Source organism: Lepisma saccharinum, chromosome 28 (genome assembly GCF_977018435.1).
Source record: "Lepisma saccharinum chromosome 28, izLepSacc3.1, whole genome shotgun sequence".
In the NCBI taxonomy this organism is placed as follows: Eukaryota; Metazoa; Arthropoda; class Insecta; order Zygentoma; family Lepismatidae; genus Lepisma; species Lepisma saccharinum.
In genome coordinates, this window is record NC_139256.1 from 47,956,382 (window position 1) to 47,978,962 (window position 22,581).

Below are 22,581 nucleotides of genomic sequence, written 5' to 3' on the forward strand. Positions count from 1 at the left end.
GGAAAAATAAGTAAACTATAGAAGGTTTTTGTGGTGGCCGCGGTGGCTCAGTCGGTAACGCGTCTGACTACCATGCTCAAGGTCCCGGGTTCGATCCCCGGCCGGTTCAAATCCGGGAACTTTTCTAACGGTGGAAGCGGCCCCGGCGCCCACCCAGCGTCGAATAACATGGGTACCTGGGGGGAAACCCTGGGGGGTAAAGGCGGTCAGGGGCGTGATGCTGATCACATCACCCCCATTCACGACCGGATCAAGAAAGTGTGGGGCGTTACCCCCACACCCCCTATACGCCTTCATGGCGTGGTGCTATGCACAGGGGAACACTTTACTTTTTTTTTTTTACTTTATAGAAGGTTTTTGTGCTACCACTTGAAGGTATAGTGCCTTGAAGACAATGATACCATGTGACTCAGAAAGTTCTGTGTATTCTTTTTTCATAAATAACTTGAACTATTGTTTACATTTGGCCTCACAATAAATTATGTATATATCAGAAAACAAACCTATCCATTCTTTAGTTTTCAGTACATTGGGCCAACGTAAAACCATACGTTGTGCCAATGTAGTAAAACCATATGTTGGCCCAACGTTGGAACCACGGCCAAAATTACCGTTAGCCAATGGTATGTTCTTGCATTGAGGCAACCGTTGGCCAACCATTTTCAGTATGGTTGGCCCAATCACTTTTGGTCACTTGGGATGTTTTTCGTTATATTTGGATATTTTTTCACTTCTCCTTGGAATTCTAATTAAAAATAGACACTGTATTTTAAAAACTCTGCTAATATACTCACACTTAAATAGATCTTTGCTTGAAAAGACTCTCCCTCCCACTCCCAACCATTGGACCACTTTGGAATGAGTGTTTTCCGTGGAATCTTTTTATGGACAGCAACCTCTGGTGGTACCTGCTTCTTAAAAGCACCATTCCGCGTTACTTGAACAACAGATTTGTGACTTGTGGAAGCTTTAGTTCTCGAATTACTACCACCCTCTGGTCCAGGGTCTTTGGTGACAGATTTTGACCTCCTGGTGGGCGTACTTAGTTTTGCTTCCTCTTCAGGGCTGCTCAAATGTGGAGGAGATTCCCGCAACCTGTAACTTTTCAACATACTCACTTTCTTCCGAAGAACCCTTCCATTGTTCACTTTATCTGTTGTTTCCACTTTTAGCATTCCATTCTCCACGGAATGTCTTCTGATCAACCCATTTACTTTCACTAAATTCTTCTCCTCGAAAATTTCTTCACTTTTACACCGTAGCGACTTTTTGTTTTCATTACCATTATTTTTGTTCACAACACAACTTTTTTTCCTTACAGTTTCACTGTGCACTTGATCCTTTGAAACATTAGCACCTTCCTTATTATAACCTTTGGTTCCTACTCTCACATTCTTTTCTTGTACTTTACTTTGCACAGGAGAAGTTTTCGACTTAACTTTGTGCACTTTACTTTCAGTGCAAATATCTTTGGTTGTTTGGCTGTTTACAACAGTTATATTCTGTACAGCATGTTTAGAATTTTCAATTCTTTCTGTTTCTGGCAAAGAATGGGTTAAACCATTCTTCAAACAGTTTTTTATGGCCTCTGGCGAACTTTTGCTTAACACTGCTTTGCAAGTCCTCTTTGGCAAACATTCTAACACCTGATCACTCTCGGAGGTCTTTGATTTTTTGGAAGTTTCATGCTTCTCATTTAGCAACAGTTTTCTTTTCCGAGAGGAAGGAAGGACACCGTTCACTTTTTGTGGAAAGGATTTATCATTTTCACTGGATTTAACACTTGAAGTTACCACTTCCTTCTGATCACATATTGAAGAACTCTTTTCGAGTTGCTGAGAGGTATTATTATCACACGCCTTGAATTTTTCCTCACTGACTACATCACTTACCACCATTTCACTAACATTATCACCACCGTTTTTCCCTTCCAAAAGATGCACTTCTTCCATCTTCGTTTTACCAATGCTGATATCACACAATTCCACTTTTCCACTTGTCACACCAACAGGCAGGCCTTCGCACTTTGTATTATCCTGCCTCACGGACCAAACCTCGTACTCCAACTTTTCGACTTGCGGTACAGCTGGATCCTGCTCCATCTTCTCTTCCGCCAACTGAAGGACCTCGCTCGTAAGTGCCGTCCCGTTTAGAGGAGAGGTTGCCTCCTTCTCCATTGTCACAGATGGAGGCATCCCTGCGCTTCCTCTGGCTGGACTTGGTGGGTGACCCAAGGCTCCTCCAGCGGTGTTACCAGCATACGGCTCCAAGGGCAGAGCTACTGGAGTTGGTGGTGCAAAACTGTCTTGTCCTGGCCCCTTACCATCACCAGTAAGAGGCCCAGTATGGACGTTTTTTGGACAGGACTGCATTGGACATGGACAATTCTGGTAGGATGTATCTGAAATAAAGAAGAAGATTTTAGCATCAAGTATACATAAAAATAAATAAGAACAACTACCAGATGAAATTCAAACAAGGTTAGGTTAACATTGTTGCCTTCTAATCAAAGGGTCTCAGTTTTGATACCTGGTGGATGCACATGGCACAGTGGTTCAGATCTCACTTTAAACTGTAGATCCAGTCCCGATTGGCCTTTCTATGCATAAAATAGACTTAAAACAACAATTCAAACACGGGAGAAGAGACAAAAATGTCAACTGGCGCTAGATAGGAAAAAATTAAATAGCAGAAATTACATTTAACAAGCTCCACACACTTAAAAATTACATAAAATGTATGTGCTAAATTTGAATACCTCAAATTAGAGCTATACAGGGTGGCTCAAAAGTCACCGTACAGCTGATGTTGCCTTTTCTTTTACATTCCTAGCTTTTAATTGTCACCCACCCCCCCCCCCCCATTTGAAAAATGCCACAGACGATTCAGGAGAGAATTGAACAGGGTGGCTACAAACAAGCAGAAATGAAATTCCCTGACTTTTCCAGGTTTTCCAGGACAAAATTTACATTTTTCCCTGACAATTACAAACTAAACTAAATCGATGTTTTTGCAAATGGAAATAATAAATTCATACATATCCAGGTATGGATTTGTTAAGTACCAATATTATCTTTATGAAATTGACTCAATTTCTCTATTCTCTATGATTTGAATTCAAACTACAAAATAGTGAATTTGGAAAATTATTTCAATTCACAAGCTAGGGAAAGATTACGGAATTTTGTCATATGCAGTAAGTATAAAATAAAATACTTGATTATTTTTAAAGTTACGACTAAATGAGATAAGAGTGAAGAGTGATTGATTAAGAAATACAATTTGTAATTTATCAGTCTCCTTATAAATTCTCGGTATTACATGTTGATATTTCCACTGAGGTTTGGAACCCTCTGCTTGCAAGAACTATGAGTGCGGACTCATTTTTCGATGCATAAAGCTACTTCTCTTTTCTCTGTAAAGCAAACAACTTAACTCTTGCATATAAGTGAAACAATTGAATCAAAGAAAATAAAGTGTCATATTTCCTTACATTATCAATGGGATTTCTGCTTAGTACAGTATATCCAAGTGAAGTACCATGAAACTGACAACGTGCAGTTATACCATTAATGCTGACGAAAAGAGTATGTAGGAATTTATAGAATTGCATTGTATAGGTACCTGATTTAGCTAACCACACATTACAACAGGAACACTCTAATAATAAAAGCTTCTGAAAGTTCATATACGAGGGGCATCCTGAAAAAAGCTCCAATGGTGCCTATGTGCAGCACTAGTGGTCGAAGAGCGACACACACACATGCAGGCAGGAAGAAGTGGCATGTAGCTGTAATCTGGTACAGTTGCAATGCAGCCATTTTAGGACAGTTCTAGGTTAAAGATTGCAGCTCTCATACAGTCTACCACAGACTGTGATGTAGTCTACATTGCACGCTCAAAATTTGGCACAGAGCCACCAGCAATCGTGTGAGGTGTGCAGACCAGACGTCGTGAGTGATAGTATGGTCAGACGATGGTGCAGACAATTCACGGAAGGCCAATCGAATGTGCACAACCCCATATAGGTGAGTACACGCAAACCCTTTGCATCACTTCAGGTGAGGAGATCTTGGTCCAATCCCTGTACAGCCCTGGACTTGAATCTACTGACTTTCATCTGTTTGTTTAACTGAAGAGGTTTCTGGCAGGGCAAGGATTTGACAGCTACACTGCGGTAGAGATAGTTCCATTCTTTGCTGTCAGACACATATACCATGGGCATACAAAATTTAGTGAAATGCTATGACAAATGCCAGAACAGTGGTGGTGATTATGCTGAAAATTAGGATAGGACTCATTGTTACTAATGCAATAAATTACAACTGATATTCTTGTTTTATTTATGCCTAATCGGTAGGGACCTTGATATTTTGTTATTTTTTTTTAAATTGGTGTATTTTCTTATTTTTATTTTTTTACTATACGGTGTTATTTTTCCCAAAATTCACATTTTCATTTTAACGCATTTTCTGGCAAATATCTGAAATTATACCTTCATGGTGTTTTTAAACTACTGTTTCAAATTGTAAGTTGCATGGCTTACGCCTCTTCATGAGAGTTTGATATCTTGAAAGTTATTTTGGGAAAGTTATTTCCATACCCCTTTTTTAATTTTAAGGTAAGGATTTTAGATAATGGAATTTTCCCCATATATACTGAAGGGTGCATAATGACCGTAAGTGGCGATGCACCCAAAAAATTAAAATCAATCATTCTCGCGTGACATATACCGATATATTATGGCACCAAAAATTGGCATTATCTTTTTGACTTGTTAGTGTTACGTTTCCCAAAATTCGCGATTTTGTTTTAGAACATTTATCTGCCAAATATACCGAAACGCAATACTACATTATGCTTTTAAACTATTATTTTAAATTGTAGGTCACATGGTATATGTATTTTCGTGACAGTTTGATATGTTGGAACAGATTTTTAAGGAAGTAAAGTGTTCCCCTGCACTTTTCCATGAAGGTGTATAGTAGGGGTGTGGAGTTAGGGCCCAACACTTTCTTGATCACGGCTAAAGGTAGGGGTGATGTGATCAGCACCATGCTCCTGGCTACCTTTATACCTCAAAGTTTCCTCAAGGTACCAGGTTCATATGATGCTGGGTGGGCTCCGGAGGAGTTTGAGAAGGTGGAAAACATCCCGGTTCTCCCCTGCAGGGGATCGACCCTGGGTTTCTCGCATAGTAGTCAGATGCCCTATCGACTGAGCTCCATTATTACTCGCTTGACAAATGCCAAATGTGCGCAATTAGCTTGGTAATTCCAAACATATCTCATGCGACAAATACGAAGATGTGGTTCCCGTGTGACAGTAGATACGCACTCGATCTCCTGTTAGAACCCTGCCACTTTGCTCTGTGATGCAAATGGTTTTGATAGAAGTTGAAAAAATCGTGGGAAATACATGATTTAATGTGGCTGTCGGAATTATTCCATGTACGTATAACTCTATAGTTTACTCTTGAGTAAAATGTTGGAAACCTTGCATGTTCTATGTACACAAACATGGCCTAGAAAAGACAAGAATGTTGGATTTCATGGAATATTTCCTTGTTTTAGGACATTTTTTTAAAAAAAAATCACTGAAAACTCCAACAATTCGCATTTTATGCCGAATTCGCATTATTTCGATATTTCAAACGGGCGAAAAATGTGCCCAGACATCACTGCACATTCCTAAACATAACTTCGCAGCAATTACAATTTTTCACGGTTTTGGCATTTGCGAAAAATCAATGTCCCTACTAATTGGAAATTACTTTCTGGCCACCCCTCGTATAAATCAGTAGATGGAAAGTGAAAATTTAGCAGAGCTGGCAGAGAAAAGTCAATTCTTGAAGAAAGTGATTTGGTTTTATGATTGAATGATTCGAGTAAATATGATATTAAAATATTGACGTATTTATTATTAGTATTTTATTTCATAATATTGGACATTAGCATTATTCAGTGAGAGATTAATGACCATCTCTCATGAGTTTAAACAGACAGGACAGAGAGTGGTGTCAATTTCATTGCAATACTAGTGTTGCTGTAAATTTGAGGTTGGGAGCATGCACTTGCCAAATTTTTATAACGTTCACCAATGAAGATTTATGTTTCACTTTTTCGTGATAGTATTCAATATATATCCCATTTGGTTGGATTCTTCTTGATATCTAAGAATAGTGCAATGTCATTGAAAACGTATGTTAACTTGTGCGAAACCAGTAATACCTCAGGTGATGAAAGAAAACCTTCGTAAACACTGCTACATTAAATAAGGTGAAGTGAGCCAGTAGAGTAATAAAATTTCGGCAGCATATTTTGCAGTCTAAAGCTCTTCTTGTTTATGCATTCAATTTTTGTTGGATGTTGCAGTCCATGCAATTTCTGTCGCATTTTGCAAGTCCCCTTACTACTCCCATACGGACAAGAAAAAATGATAATTCAATGCATTTTCCACGTAATATTTAGAGGTTTAACCTTTACTCCCCCGATGATACATATTGTATCATCAGAGTAAGGTCGTACTCGCCCAATGATACCATCTGGTATCATGGTGCTGATTACGAAATGAATGTGCTTTTTGGACCTTCATACTCTTATGTTTGGGTGTAAACTCTGACACAGGTCTGGAGCAAGCCTGGGAAATTCATATTGATGACCAACCTCCCCCCTCTCCCCCTCTCTGCAACATATCCATGCCACATTTCCGAACAGAGTTTCACATTTTGGCGCATTATTAAACTTGTATGGCACCCAGGAACATGAAACATATTTCAATCTCTTTGGAAACGTCCATTCTTTGAAGAGAATACTAATAATTTCACCTTCTCCCAAAAAAAAGTGGGAGAAGAGGGGGCAAACTCCAGATTTTTATGTTGTTTTTTCATTGAAATTCGGTGGTCACGCCCCCAAAACCCCCTTCCTCGGTTCGGCGTTCTGAATTGTACACGGTTGCATGCTATGATGTTTTAGCTGCAAAACAAAACTTATCCGAAGTAGATTGCTCCCATAGTGCCACAGTAATAACAATTTACCTCTAAAAATGCAAATTACCTATACTATTCGTAAAAAAAAAAGAATAATCACATTCTGCCTTATTATTCAACTTGTATGGCACCCAAGAACATGGAAAATGTTACGTTCTCTTGAGAAATGTCCATTCTTTGAAAAGAATACTAAAATTGGTGCCTTCTTTCCAAATAGCGGGAGAAGAGGGGGCAAACTCCAGATTTTTATGGTTTTTTCATTGAAATTCGTGGGTCACACCCCCAAACCCCCTTCCTCGGTTCGGCGTTCTGAACTGTACACGGTTGCATGCTACGATGTTTTAGCTGCAAAACAAAACTTATCCGAAGTAGATTGCTCCCATAGTGCCACAGTAATAACAATTTACCTCCAAAAATGCAAATTACCTATTTTTCGTAAAAAAAATCACATTATGGCTTATTATTCAACTTGTATGGCACCCAAGAACATGAAAAATGTTACGTTCTCTTGAGAAATGTCCATTCTTTGAAAAGAATACTAAAGTTTGCACCCTCTTGCCAAAATAGTGGGACAAGAGGGGGCAAACTACAATTATTTTTGTTTTTTTTTCATTGAAATTCGGAGCTCGCGCCCCCCAAACCCCCTTCCTCGGTTCGGCGTTCTGAATTGTACACGGTTGCATGCTCTGATGTTTTAGCTGAAAAACAAACCTTATCCGAAGTAGATTGCTCCCATAGTGCCAGAGTTATAACAATTTTCCTCAAAAAATGCAAATTACATATTTTTCGTAAAAAAAATAATATATCACATTTTGGCTTATTATTCAACTTGTATGGCACCCAAGAACATGAAACATGTTTCATTCTCTTGAGAAATGTACATTCTTTGAAAGGAATACTAAAGTTTGCGCCTTCTCCCCAAAATAGCGGGAGAAGAGGGGGCAAACTCTAGATTTTTATGTTTTTTTTCCATTGAAATTCGGGGGTCGTGCCCAAGCCCCCTTCCTTGGTCCGGCGTTCTGAATTGTACATGGTTACATGCGATAATGTTTTAGCTGCAAAACAAAAGTTATCCGAAGTAGGTTGCTCCCATAGTACCCGAGTTATAACAATTTTCCTCCAGAGAGTGTTCGAATTTGAGGTGTCAAAATAAATAATAAAAAAAAAGTCAATGAAGAGGAAATTCCCTGACATTTCCCTGACTTTTTTTGACACCTCAAATTCCCTGACTTTTCCCGGTTTTCCAGGTTTTCCAGGTCTGTCGCCACCCTGATTGAAGTAATCCTTCTTGTCGGCAAAAATTCGACCTGGCAGGTTGTCCAGAAGTTCAATGAACTACACCTGGACCGTGATCCCATCACACATGACACTGTTGCTAAGTTGATAGCTAAGTTTAAGAAGGAAACAGGTAGTGTGGAAGACAAGAAGAGAACTGGACGTCCAAAGACAGCACCTGATGAGCAGATGTCGACATTTATCATTGCGTCCATGGTGAAAAGCCCGAAGAAGAGTACTCGTCGACTGTCAAAGGAGACAGGTGTAAGCCGTCGGAGCATCCAGCGAATACTCAAAGTGAATAAATGACATCCCTACAAGATGCAATTGCTCCATCATATGAGTGAAGATGATCCTGATCGCAGACTCCAGTTCTGTGAGTGGGTTGTCGGAATGCAGGCTCTAGACCCGGATTTCACAAGAACCATTCTCTTCTCGGATGGCTGTGTTTCACGTTAGCGCAGAGGTCAATAAGCAAAACATGCGATACTGGAGTAAGGATAATCCACATTGGACCATGGACAGCAAGGCAACAGGCGGTGAAAAGGTAATGGTGTGGTGCGGAATTTGGGACATGAACATCATCGGACCAATATCCATCGAAAGAAACCTCAACACTGAAAGGTACATGGACATGCTGGAAGATTCCGTAACACCCATGATGGCCAACCCTGATGGAACCGCCCCCACCTTCTTCCAGCAGGACGGGGCCCGTCCATACTTTGGGATTGGCAGTGGCTTGACACAAAACTTCCCGGGGCACTGGATCGGGAGACGAGGTCATATGGAGTGGCCACCGCATTCACCTGATCTGACCCACTGGATTTTTTCCTGTGGGGTCACGTGAAAGCCAAGGTGTACGAAGAGAAAATCAGGAGCTTGGATCACCTCAAGCAGTGCATCCAAGCAGCATGTGATGCCATCACTAGGGACACACTTCAAAAGTGCAGGATGATTGGATGGCCTGGATTCACCTGTGCATGGCGTTTGAAGGGGGACACATCGAGCATGTTCTTTAAAAGCAGACCTATGACATTTATTATTCATATTCAAGCACTGTAAGTTCTGTAATACATGTCAGTAAGAAACACATAAATGTGTACGTTAGCTGTATGGTGACTTTTGCGCCATCCTGTACATTTAATAAGCTTAAACAAAGCCTGTATAAATATTCACATCTGATTACAGTAATGTGTGCAACAATGTACATAAGTTTTAAAATATCTACATTCATATATATTCAGTATACTATTTCAAGTCAAGCTCTCTTATGTTTTTTGTAACTCCCATGTGCAAGGTAATGGTGCATATGGTGATTGTGTACAATGGTCTATTTACGACTTTATTTCAAGGTGAGCAAGTTTCTATTTTTTTTTATTTCTTTTAAATACTCTTTGTATATTGGTACTGTTTAGTACGTTCTGCATTACAGTTGTGCCTTAGTGTTATGTATGTATAGTGCATTATGAAAAAAAAAAAACTTCCAAGTTTTAGAAAATTATTTACAGTCAATAAGCCCTAATATTTTTGGGCATCAATAAACTCAACAGCTTAATCATGATAGCCAACCAAACCATTATATATGCCCACTGGCTTTGGAGCCTCTGTGCTTCATTTTTCAATTAAGTACTCATCAAAGACAAATTGGTATGAATATTTGTATAGTATGATCAACAGAAGTGTTCGAAGTGTCCCCAGTTAAGAAAATTTGCAAAAAGCATTTCCCCTGCAGCTCAGATAAACTGCTTAAGCATCCTCCTATCTCCTTCACTGTCTCAATTGTTAAATCATATATGCATCCCGATCCCGCAACTATCCAAAACTCGACCAAGCATTCCTCACCTAGGAATTTCAACTGTGAACACTGAGAGACAATACAATTTAATGTGGAGATGATAATAGCTACTTAAATTTCTACACAAGAAGTGGGAGGGGGTCACATAGGGGATGCTATACCCCCACTTAAGGAAATTCTCATTAAGCATCCCCCAGTTACTGCACTGTCATGTTGATCCATACAAGCATCCTCACCTATGCCCAAACTTAGGAGCATTCCTACCACAAAATAGGAATTTCCACTTTGAGCACTACTTAACAGATTAATTGCTACTTCCTAGTACAATGAACATCTATCTGATAAAATCTACTCTTCTTTACAACAATGAGTCAAGGAAACAAAAAAAAAAGCCTGTGATGGGCAACGTTTAATGTTTCATTTGTGTGGCATCTGTTCTTGTAACTCTTAAGCCAGTGAAACAACTAATGATTTTTTTGTTTTTCAAATGAACTATCAAATTCCATATCATAAGATGCACAAATAATTGCTTGAACTTGCATTCAACTTCCCTTACACAGTGCTCAAAGTGAGGGAGGATGGTATCACCCGAGCTACCGAATTTTTCACAAAGTATCCTCCCAGCTGTCTCACTGTCACCATGTCAAAACATAGAGCATCCCCCTAGCTTACCCCAGGCTCGACTAAACATCCCCCGACTAACATTTTCCATTTCAAAGCCGGCACCACATGTTATACTGGTCTTCAAAAACGACAAATTAAAAATGTCATTTTATAAAAATATTAATTCCTTTCCAACAGTACTTTGCTTCCTGTGGAACTTCCTCTTATTTTGTTTGTTTCCACATTACTCGTTAGAAGTAATTTGTTTGCAAATTGTTGATTTTTGGCAGTAAATAAAGTCAGTCACCTGTAAGAATATTTCAATTTTTTACATTTTATGCTTATTAACATGTATTTAGACAAAAAAAATTTCAACAATATGACTTATTTAGCTTTTCCTTTCCATACAATACACAACATAGATATATTTTTGGAATGCACACACAATAAACATGTATATAAGCAAAAATAACAAATCTGTGAAACAAAAGAAAATATGCAACTAAAGCTGCGCACTTCAACAGATACATTTAACCAGTCAGCTATCGAAAATGTTTCTGTGTAGTGATTCACTGACAATAACATTTCTGCAGTGTTTGGAAGTAACTAGTTACAAGTAACAGTTACTTTTTTGAGAAAATGTAACTAACTAGTTACTTTTAAAAGTGAGTAACTGTAACTGAGTTACTTTTTTACAATAGAAGTAATGTTTTAACAGTTACTTTTACAGTTACTTTGCGAAACTTAAATTGCTATGTAAGTGTCATAAATTATTGACGATTTTGGACCCAAAGTGAGCCGGAATTTAGTTTCTGCTGTGATATAAAAGCCCATTCTTTGATACATTAATTCTTGCAAACAATAGATGAAGAGGAAAAGAGAAAGTTGTTGCACTAAATTTATATTCTGGCGGTGGTCAGTCAGTAGGCTCCAGCCAGGTGCCAGGAATTTCAAGGTTTATCCTATGTTTCATCTTTCGTTTGGTAGACCTGAATTCGAAAGTGATGTACACGCCTCAGAAGAGGGATGGATTTCCCAGAAGCGGGAAGATAAGCTTCTAGGAGAAAAATTCATCCCTATTGCTGACAGTTTGCAATTGTCAGTTGTATGCTGTGAAGTTTCTCTTGTTTCTGTAGTTCGTTCCTCTGTGACCTTATAACTTCCTTCCTCTGTAAGCAGCATCCGATAGTTTTTTCTTTGCTATAATATCGGATTAAGCTGAAAAGGGACGTACTGCAATATTTCAGTGTTCTTACGAAAGAATTCAACGGTACTGGTAGTATGAACGAAACTGAAGAAGACGAGAGCTAGGAAATGCGCATATGAATGGAAAACAATGTAATCGTTTCCACGTGATTTCATTTATCTCAGTTCCTGATAATTTAAAAATGGAAGTAAAAATATTTCCGGTTAGAATTCGCTTATTTATGATTATTCAGCATTTCCGGACATTTTGAAAAAGTAATATATTTTGGTAAGTGCTATTCGTTTAAGATTTAAATGAGAACCCATTTTCTTGCAATAACAGATCTCACCATTATTATTGTACAACAGTGAATTACAACACTCAAGTGGCAAACGAGAGAATCAGGAAGACCATAACGATCATTCTTGCTTGTTTATGTAATTGTCTCAGAGAGAACTGAAGAGGAAGTTTAAAATGCCATTTTCACCTTCACTGATAACGCACAATTATAGGCTATTACATTATATATTTTTATCATTTTCTTGTTCATAAACACTTGAAATTGTACAACAAATTTATTTCTCTCCGACACGCCCTTTATGCGAAACAGACCTCTATACGTGAGTAATATATCTCTCTCTCTTTCTATAAAGTTTCTAGAATCCTCCCCACTCCAATGGACATTCCTTAAGAACAACAATGATAATAAATACGAATGTTTAAGTTGCAGTAGCTCTGTGGCAGAGTGGTTAGCACAACGCACTATATGTCAGGAGTCCCGGATTCTAGTTCACTTCGGACATGGATATTTGTATTTGTTCCAATGAGAATACAGAAAACAGAAAATTGACATACGACAAAGCTGAGAAAATGTTAATAACGGGGGATACTACCGCATAGTGGCATTCTTTTTTTAAAAAAATTCGTTTGGGTGTCTGACTACCATGCGAGAGACCCCAGGTTCGATCCTCGGTGGGGGAGAACCGAGATTATTTTCCACCTGTTGAAGCGGCTCCAGCGCCCACCCAGCATCGTATAAAGTGGATATCTGGAGGAAACTCTGGGGGGTAAAGGATGCCATCAAATCACCCACACCTTCCGCCATGATGAAGAAAGTGTGGGGCTCTAACTCCACACCCCTTATACGCCTTCATGGCGTCGCGCAAAGCACAGGAGAGCACTTTATTTTGTAATAAATATAAATATACGAAGACTTATATTATGTACCAGTAACGTAAAATACATGTTAGTCTTCACAAAATATTTTATTACAATTAATGATCGATTTGCGTAATTTCGTTGCAAGAAAATTTTCAGCAGAAAGTAACTGTAAAAGTAACTTACAGTTACTTTTGAAGTACCTGTAACTGTAACTGAGTTACTTTTTAAAATGAGTAACTGTAACTGTCACTTTTTTTAAGCAAGTAACTGTAACTAGTTACCATTTAAAAAGTAACTTTCCGAACACTGCATTTCTGTTGTATTCTATGAAACTTAAAGTTTCTACCATACACAATGCAAGAGACTGAACCAAAAAGGTTCTAAAACTAATATCATGCTACAATATTTATTTTAGCTCTTTAATATTAGGCAATGGTCATAATAACCACTTCACCACTGGAGCTGGGTGAAGCTCGTTTAAGATGTCAGTTAATTTTGGATGTAGTGGAACATGTACTGCTTGAAAGTTTTTGAAAAAAGCCGTACATTGGCCGAGAAAAGAATTACAGAGTTGATAATGAATGACAAACGTTCTTTTATTTACATTTCTCCCTGGTTTATATTATTTTTACACCTCTAGTTATAGACTTTATTAAAGATTTTATGACTGTCTATGAATAAGAAGGCTTAAGGTTTGGCTGGAACTTTGGCTGACGCGAGGGGAGTTTTTTTGAATTTTCCCCTCCTTTTGAAAATCCCTACGATATTCCAAAATCCGAAAAATTACACCTGCTTAGAATTTATTCCAGAGAATTTATGTAAATCTTCATGTGGTTTGCTTTCGCTATTGCCTAGACATTCATGATTACGTAAGTCTTATTAGACAATTGATATTATCTACGCAAGACGGAAAGGAAACCACGTGAATATTTTAGAAGGAATTCTACACTGATGTAATTTTTCGGATTTTGGAATATCATAGCGGTTTTTCGAAAGGAGGGGAAAATTAAAAAAAAGCAGCCAAAAGTCCAGCCGAGCCGAAATAGCTTTAGTCTAGGGCATATCTGACCATAAGCAAGTGCTGATTATAATGATTACTAAATGCAATCTGATTATATGTTGGGTGATAGTATGCATTAAAGATTGATTCTAAGCAATATTTATTGAGCAAAAGTCTGGAATAACATATCTTTCCGGCAAGGATGTCATCAATGGGGTACGCTGACATTTCCAAAACTTCCATGGCCTCTCCGATGGTGAAATGGTAGCATCATCACCTTGTTATCAATACCCGGTGAAGGTACATAGGGGTTCAGATTCCACTTCAAACTGTACGTCCAGTCCCGATTTGCCTTTCTGTGCATAAAGTGGACTTAAAACAACAATTCAATTCAAAACTTTCATGTCCCCCATCAACACTTTCTGTAACTTATGGGTAATTTTTACTTTAATATTATAAAAACCATCCAAATTATTTACTTAGTAAACTTTGCATGCATATCACAATCGGTTTCATCTTTTCAGCTATTGTACTTGACCCTGAAATGCATCTCTTGAATTCAATTGCTTGTAGCAAATGTAGGGAGGAAAGGTGAGTATTACGCACAGAAGACATGATATAGGTGATGAGCTTTTAAGTCCTCTTGCATCATGTACGACCAGCATAATGCATGCATGAAAGTAAAGAAAGTGCAAAAGAGAGAGAAGCAAAGCAAAACACACCTAGCAAGCTAAGAGTCCTACCCGGAGGCGCATGGGGGTAACAGCCTGGTCCGGGGCTATAACCTGAGTAGTATTGGTGATGATATGGCTCCTGGTGTGCCGGGGGTTGGGGGTAGCTTTCCTGCTGATAAGAGGGGCCTGGCAGTGGCAGGGGGGCCTGAGAATACATGTCTTGAGAATAGTAGCTCTGGGGGTAATGCTGGGGGTAGTAGCCCCGACGATAAGTGGTGTACTTGCTCGGCAGGTATCCTGGGTAATGGGGGCTGTAACAGAGGTCTTGGTGGTACTGTGGCACCAGAGGGTGATGGGAAGATTGGGGAGGAGGCGGTTGGTAGTATTGATGATATTGTGGTGGGTAATTTGGAGGATACGTTGGTGGGTAGCGGTGGAAGCCTGTTTGAGTCACGTGGCTTGGTGGGAGGGGAATTGGAGGTGCCCCCACCTCCGAACACGTCGGCGACGCATTATCCCCTGGGGGACGGGAAGGTGGCGCTGGTGGAGAACTGTTGGCTTCTCCTTCCACTGGCGGTGCTTTGCTGCGACAGAGTTCTGAACTGGTGTGGATCAGTGGACCAGCTGGTTGATAGTAGCCTGAAAGAAAAGAAGATGAACATTAGTTAATACGGAAATAATAAAAAGCACTGACAAATGTACTGAGTGTAATGGCCACTATTTAAGTAAATAATAACATAATTTATTATGCCACCAAATGTATATGTAGCCTCAAGAAATATATGAGGGTATAAATACTGTCACAAATAAAAATAGCATCAAATATTATTCCAGTAGTACAGTTATCATTTTCCCACATTAAAATTAAGTATCAATACAAAAGAAAGTAATAGCAAAGAACATGGGTCGAACTTAGGACCTTATTTTGGGGAGCAGAATCGAACTTGGGGCTTAACTTCAAGAGAGGGAAGAGGGGTGCAGAATTATTTTTTTCCATCCCATAAACATTAGTCATTACTAGGGCTGGGAAGTGGATGACCTAAAAAAATAACAAAATAATTTTCGCTCTTAAAAATGAAACATTGATTTTCTCATAAACACAATAGTTGAATAATTACACAAAGCCCGTTGTTTAGTGTTTTAAACTACTGAAGCATAAAAAGGGGGCGGCAGTTAAGCGCTAATGTAGTTTTCTTTACTTTTACTTCCAAGTTTTTTTCTGTGTAAGTCATTCACCTCCTTTCAGACTGGCCTTGCACGATACAGTAGTCTGTCACCATCTGAAAATCGTATCACGCCTTCAACCCGGGACCCCTGGCATCATAGCACAATAGTCTAATCACTTCGCCAGGGGGTCCAGTTGAAAGCGGTGGAAGTAGCTTCTTACAGCATAGAATACCGGCGACCTTCAACGGATCTGAAAACTACGCTGACACGGAAATCAGCCGGGAACAATACGAAAATAAGTAAACTCAGCTTTATGCTAAAAACACCGTTACGGTAGGATGCGGTCTCGCCAACGGCTTTTACGATCGGAAATTTGAATCCCCCTTAAATAGTTCGAGAGAACATTTTTCACCCCAGTTGTAATCAGAAAGTTATCGCATGAACAGTTGTTGTCTTCAACTAATAATCCGATTATCGATCGATACGTAAAGAGTTACAGCGACGAGTAGCGCGGCTTCTAAGTTTCATTTCAGGAGTGCTTTATCTATAAATCAGGGGAGACGATCTTGGCATCTAGTTCTAATATTCTCACGACCTTGCCAGACCAATCAATGGAAGTGTTAAAATCGAATGTTTAAGTGTTTTCCTCATTTCACAGGGGCAAGCCCCCCTTACTGGTATAAGAGTGTCTCTCGCAAGCGAGTGGCTCTAGGCTGCCATAGTCTAACTACGAACCCCCCTTACGCCGCTGGGCTTTTATACGAAATACAGTTGTGTTTCGCTTACATCAGATTATAATTTATTTTATATTGTGACTAAAACCCAAGATTAAAGCGATTATAGTGGCCAGCAAGGGAACCTCAAAGTATAGACTTCACACAAAGTATTTTAAGTGCTGGAGGGAAAATAAATAAATAAATTATTTAATCCAATGCCAAACTTTCAGTTAATATTGAGCATTTCCATTGACCGTATTTTCGATTAAGGGCGAACTTTCTAAAAATACTATGTCAGGAAATTTAAATACATAAATTATGCTAGAAAATGCATTTAAAATTCACGAAACAACAGGAGAGAAGAAAGATAAACCTCAAGAATGAAGAAAAATGCAACAAAGACGGCAAAAAACATTGGAAAATGACTTAAAAGCAAAAAGGCTGAAAATGCAAAAAAAAAAAAACAAAGTTTTCTGCTTCTAGCTGAAGGGAAACGGACTGATATCAGGTTTAGTATTGTTTTCAAGGCTCAGAAAAGATGATGATTCTTCATAAACTTCCGAGCCCTACTCATTACTTTGCTCCACAAGTCCCAGGGAGGTTAACAAAAGTATAGTTAATTTGTACATTTTAACAAACCTGAAAATTTTGGGGGCCAAGGTATGCCTATGGCAAAAAAAATAAGTATGATCGTACATATATTCTAAGAGGGGAGAATTTTTCCCTTGATTGAGAACGAATTTAGAAATGGGAGAGCGCTAAGAGAGAAAATCCAGGAGGGAATTCTCCGAATCGCCCTTCAATTCGAACACGCTACGCCACTTCCTTCAGTAGCCAGCTTTCAAAAAATCACTTAATGAAAACGAGCAGAAAACGTATTGCACTGGTACAGTGGGCAGGGGCCAAATAGATTCAGTTGAGGACCGAGGAACAACCTGAAATGCCAACATCTACGTATTATTGAACATCTGGCCGAAATCTTTGGCATTAAACAGCCCAGGACAGTTACACGGAACTGAAAGACAAGCCAACGTTCTAACTCGCAAACAAGTCCAGACGGCTGAATTACTGTCGGATTAAAAATTATAGATACTTGAGTTTGGACTCCAATTAAAAATTAACCAATAGACAGACCTACATAAAAACGAGCTACATCAAAATTTAGCTTATTCAATTCTGACTTAATTTAAGTTATTCTTTTTTAGTTTTGCAAACTACCCTCTCTTTGAAATTCTATAAATAAAAAAACGGGTGGTCCGATCGTGATGAATTTTTAGTATGGTGCAGGCAGAAAGGTTTTAAACACAATTCTTAATTTTCAGATTTTTTAAATTTGTCAAAAAACCGTTCTTATCAATTTTGGAAAACCACGGTTTCTTAGTATTGGGAAGTCCTTCAAATACAATATTGATCTTGTATTGAAGCTTTTTGCATTTGTTTTTAAAATTCATTATCATTGTCAATTGACACTGCGAAACCGATTTTATACAGATATTTATTCAACGGAGTAAAAATGTGCGTGGAACGTGGCACCACCGCACTCACTGACTCGCAGTGTCAGCCCGCAGTTTCCACGGTTCAACGGACATCGCTGTGTAAGCATCGCTAAGATTTTTCAAGAGACAGCTATAATGTAGGTGGCGTGGTTAGCACTATGCTTCGTCCATCTTTATCCTCCATGTACCTACTAATGGCGGGCTGGGAGACGTGTATACAGGGGCACCGGTGTAAGAATTCTGATCTAAGAAAAACAACTCCGATTCAACCGTGACTGGACCATCACGGCTCCTGTGAAAATAATGTTTGTCATTCGTAAAAAAGTGAATACAAAAGGTTTTTAAATACAGGGTGTACATAAAGGTATATAGCAGTTTGAACATTTTTTTTATTTCTCGTAGCGACGGCGTATAAGAACAAATGTTCCATTGGATGAAAGAACAACTGTGAAATATATATTTTTTAAAACATACACGCGAACTTGTACTTTGCCTCACTGCCACGGGCGACGGCACAGTCGAGAAAGCATTCTGCTCATCTACCGTGGCCGCCACATTCTCCCGATCGCAACCGATGTGATTTCTTCCTTTGGGGATTTGTGAAATACCATGCTTACCTGCCATCACTACAAACCGATCTGCCTGAATTAAGAAACCGGACTGTTTCAGCCACTCAGTCCATCACATCAGACATGCTGATACGAGTGTGGCAGGAAATGGACTTCCGACTGATGTATGCCGCATAACAGTGGCGAAGCGTGGTCTTAGGAGAAGGCAAGCAATGTAGTACTCCGAAAGGAGGGGGAGAGGGTAAATAAAGATAAAACTAGATAAGTCGATGGAGCATTTTCTTGCGCGTGCCTGCAAGAGGTCAGCGCTGTCGAACAAAGAATTATGCCTGAATCACAGGAGGCTAGATATCCTGCAGGATTTTCCAGTTACACTTGGACTAGTTGTATGGGCTCATTTGCTAGTTTTCGCCTCACACTATACTTGTTCCCGTACTTGTCGGTAAGCTTTTGTTTCCACAAGGCATTGCGCAGAGCAAACAAGCTAAAAAAAAGTGGACGAGTGATATGAAGAACGTTGTGGGGGAATAGCTACTGCAGTTATTAAAAATTAAAAGAAAAGTATGGGTTACAAATTGTCTCGAAAGAAAATATGGTTATAAATATGTACTCAACAAGCTTTCTAATGAACTCTGGCATGTTATATTCAAACATAAGATTCCCAGTATTCATTCATAAAAAAAAAATTTAAAAAATTGTTTCACTAAATATGTCAAACATTTAATACATTGGTAATACTCGTATTAAGGATTTTCATAATATGCTACTAATCACATTTGCCGTGTACAAATCCCATTGCTTTGAAAAAAATCCTAAATAATAAAACACGAATGCACATCATTTCTATTACTTCTAATTTCATCGAGTAGTGAATGAAAACAACCACCTCGGAAACAACAGACCAAAAACGTTCCCTTGCCAACTCGCAGATTTATCTTCACATGATCAAACTTTCGCTCTGATTGGCTGTTCCACAGAATCTAGCAGAGAAAGCCAGTTGCAATCAGAACACGGTCTATTCGTCAAAACCAGTCCAGCAGTCAGCCAGTCCATCGCCACTGGAAATCAAGTTCCGTGTGATTCGGTCTTTACCCCCCCCCCCCCCACACACACACACACACAACTGGTGGCTATTTATTTCCGCCAATCGTCTGCGCGAGTGTGTTGCCTGGCGAGGCAGCAATCTCCGTTCTGAACTACGCACTGGGCGGATAACACCGATTGTCCAGTAGCCACGTTGCCAAGCGCTATTCTGTCTGTGTGCATTCTGTACTTGTTACCAAACAACCATTATTATTTTTCACGAAATACTTTTGGAGCTTTCATTTTTTGTCAGTGTTATTTGTAATTTTTGATCTTCGATGTAACAGAAACTGTACGCTTACAGTAGGTATGTTCGGACTCTTGTGGAACGAAAGTAAACGATATCAACCGAACACAACCCAATAGATAGCAGATTCGTTACTTCCCGATCGCCAGCTGAAAAGGCGCCCAGTAACTCTCGAATTTTCTGTAACACACTCATGTTTGTTTGTTTGATTTGGTGTTTTCAGTCCACTTTACGCACAGTAAGGCCAATCGCGACTGGATCTACAGTTTAAAGTGGGATTCGAACCCGGGACCCCTTGATTACAAGGCGACGACGCTAACAATGATCCATTGGGGAGGCCCTGTGTAACACACTCGTCTCTTCCCCCGAGAGGTTCGAGTTCAGCCCCCAACGACTTACCATCTCGCTACCTATACGGTTCGGTGTTCTAGTGCTGCCCTGGACATTATAGGTGTCTTTGTGAGTATCCCTGGATGAATATAGTCTGATCAGCATTCATTCAGATTGTCGCGATTAACTAGAAGTGGAAGAAATGAGACGCAAAATACAAACACGACCCTGATCCAGGATTTGTTACTCGATTATTGAAAGAAGGATGCGATATCCGAAATCAAATGTTGGGTTTGAAATTCTGAAATGCTCCCGTAATTCTTGCTTAGTAGCAAGATTTTCTCGATAGGTAATTACGAGAACGAGAGGCAGACAAGAAAAAGTTGAAGCTACAATTTATAAGCATGTTTGATAGTACTAGTGCCCACTGGAGGTGCTTTTCTGGGCGAATAATAAAAATAATAATAATACGGGTATATATCTTTATTTAGCGGGCGAGGATAGGCGTAAGCTGTTCTCCCATCTAAGTCTTGTCGGAATACAGTCTATAGTTGACACACATTTCATACAAACAGTACATATATCTAATAAGAAAAAAGAAAACAAAATAACAGTCAATAAATAAATAAATAACACAAAATAAAAACGTTTACACGTGCGCTACATTCTAGGTCATGTCTTTAATACATGCACTCCATTCACGAAGTGAAATTTTTGGTGTTTGGTGTAGTATTCAGACCGCGACTGGGTGTGTGAAGTTAAAAGCAGTTTAGCGAGAGTTATATTCTTGGAAGATGGCCCAGTTTACTGAACAGCGACCCTTGTGTAACGAAGGCTTAGAAAACGTAGATCGAAAAGCAGAGCTTGATTTTCCAACACGCCATCTGTAAAGTTGCCTTACGTCGTTCTCCCCTATTAAAAAGATGGATACATTTTACTACGAGAATAGTTATTTCTACATAACTGAGTCTTTATTACTATCATTATTAATTCTGCACAGTGTTATTCGCATTTACAGGTCTTCTGGTTACATAAAGCACTCATTTTTACACATTATTATTATTCAATAATAATGATTTATCGAGTGAAACATGGCTACATTTAAGTTTGCACATCTGTCATTGTGTAATGGCAAAGTTTCGGAAGAGCTATCTATAAATATTTAATATAATGGAAAATAAAGAATAATAATAGAAGCAATTTAGTAAAAATGAAGGGACACTAGATGATTCGGTAGCTTCTCACTATTATTTCAAGTAATCATACGTATATCATTGACGACGTTTAACGTCGTCTACATAATGCTTAATTCCCACTGCTCCCGTGGAGCGTTCCATAACACGTTAATAATTTACTTTAACCCTCGGATGCATGTCACTATTTTTTTACAACTTTACATATGTGGGGTCAATTTGACCCCAATGCAATTATGCATTGAAATAAGTACGACAGAGTAAATAGTTCAGCTAATATGGTTTATTGGTCAATAAATATAACTCTGAATATAACATAGGAAACAATTACCCTTTTGTTATTATTATTTAAGCCCCCCCCCCAAAAAAATAACAATGTATTGACAATTCACTGTTCTACATATTAATGGTAGTTACACTTCGCTCGTAATTATCAGAACTTCAGTTGACCTGAGAAACCGTATTTTAGAGATAACACAATACAGCACTAAATATTATTTTATCTAGAACAAATAAATTTTAAAAAAAATAAAAATAAAAAATAATAAAAAAGAAATAAAAAGAAGAATGTGCCGGCCTCTCATGGCAATTAAATACACCTCACTCGCATTCTGAGCACACCACAACCACACTGCTGTGGACCTTGCACACAGGTTTCCCACACCTTCTGCAACGTTCCATCGTCTTCCTGTCCTCTTTTCTTTTGCAGACCTGGCATCTTACTCTTTTCTTTGAAGATCTATCCTCCAGTCTCTGTGCCTGCCTTACTACGCCGCAAAGTTTCATTGCCTCGGTTACTGGTTTCTTCATGTTCAAGCTTTGGCACCTCCCCCGAATGTGAGGAAGAATCAACTCATTCTCCAACTCGATAAGGAACATACGGCGTTTGTGACTGACGCCTGAATAGTAATTAGAATGCTGTGACAAGTAGCATGTGTATGCATTGAGAACGCCTACATTGATTACATTATAGAAGAGGGCCATTGGCCATCGAGGTGTCCGTCTTCAGCAGGTGTATGTTTGAACCAGTTTGTCCATGGCGTCCACTCCACTCTATATTTGGCTGTAAATCTTTATGATTTCTGGCTTCTTCTTAGA

The 22,581-nt window shown here is 39.0% G+C and overlaps 1 protein-coding gene across 2 annotated transcripts in view; it reads right to left on the reverse strand.

Annotated features, from left to right (window-relative positions):
* Positions 1-22,581, reverse strand: part of Hers (Histone gene-specific Epigenetic Repressor in late S phase) — a 555,152-nt gene that overhangs the window by 20,529 nt on the left and 512,042 nt on the right. Inside the window, exons 3-4 of one of the 2 annotated variants that reach the window (XM_083114118.1) lie at positions 14,752-15,321; positions 795-2,401 (exon numbers count right to left, since the gene is read on the reverse strand). In XM_083114118.1, coding sequence (XP_082970244.1) covers positions 795-2,401; positions 14,752-15,321 — 2,177 coding nt within the window. Of the gene's footprint in view, positions 1-794; positions 2,402-14,730; positions 15,322-22,581 lie in introns of both variants that reach the window. The other variant, XM_083114117.1, reaches the window with a different exon arrangement.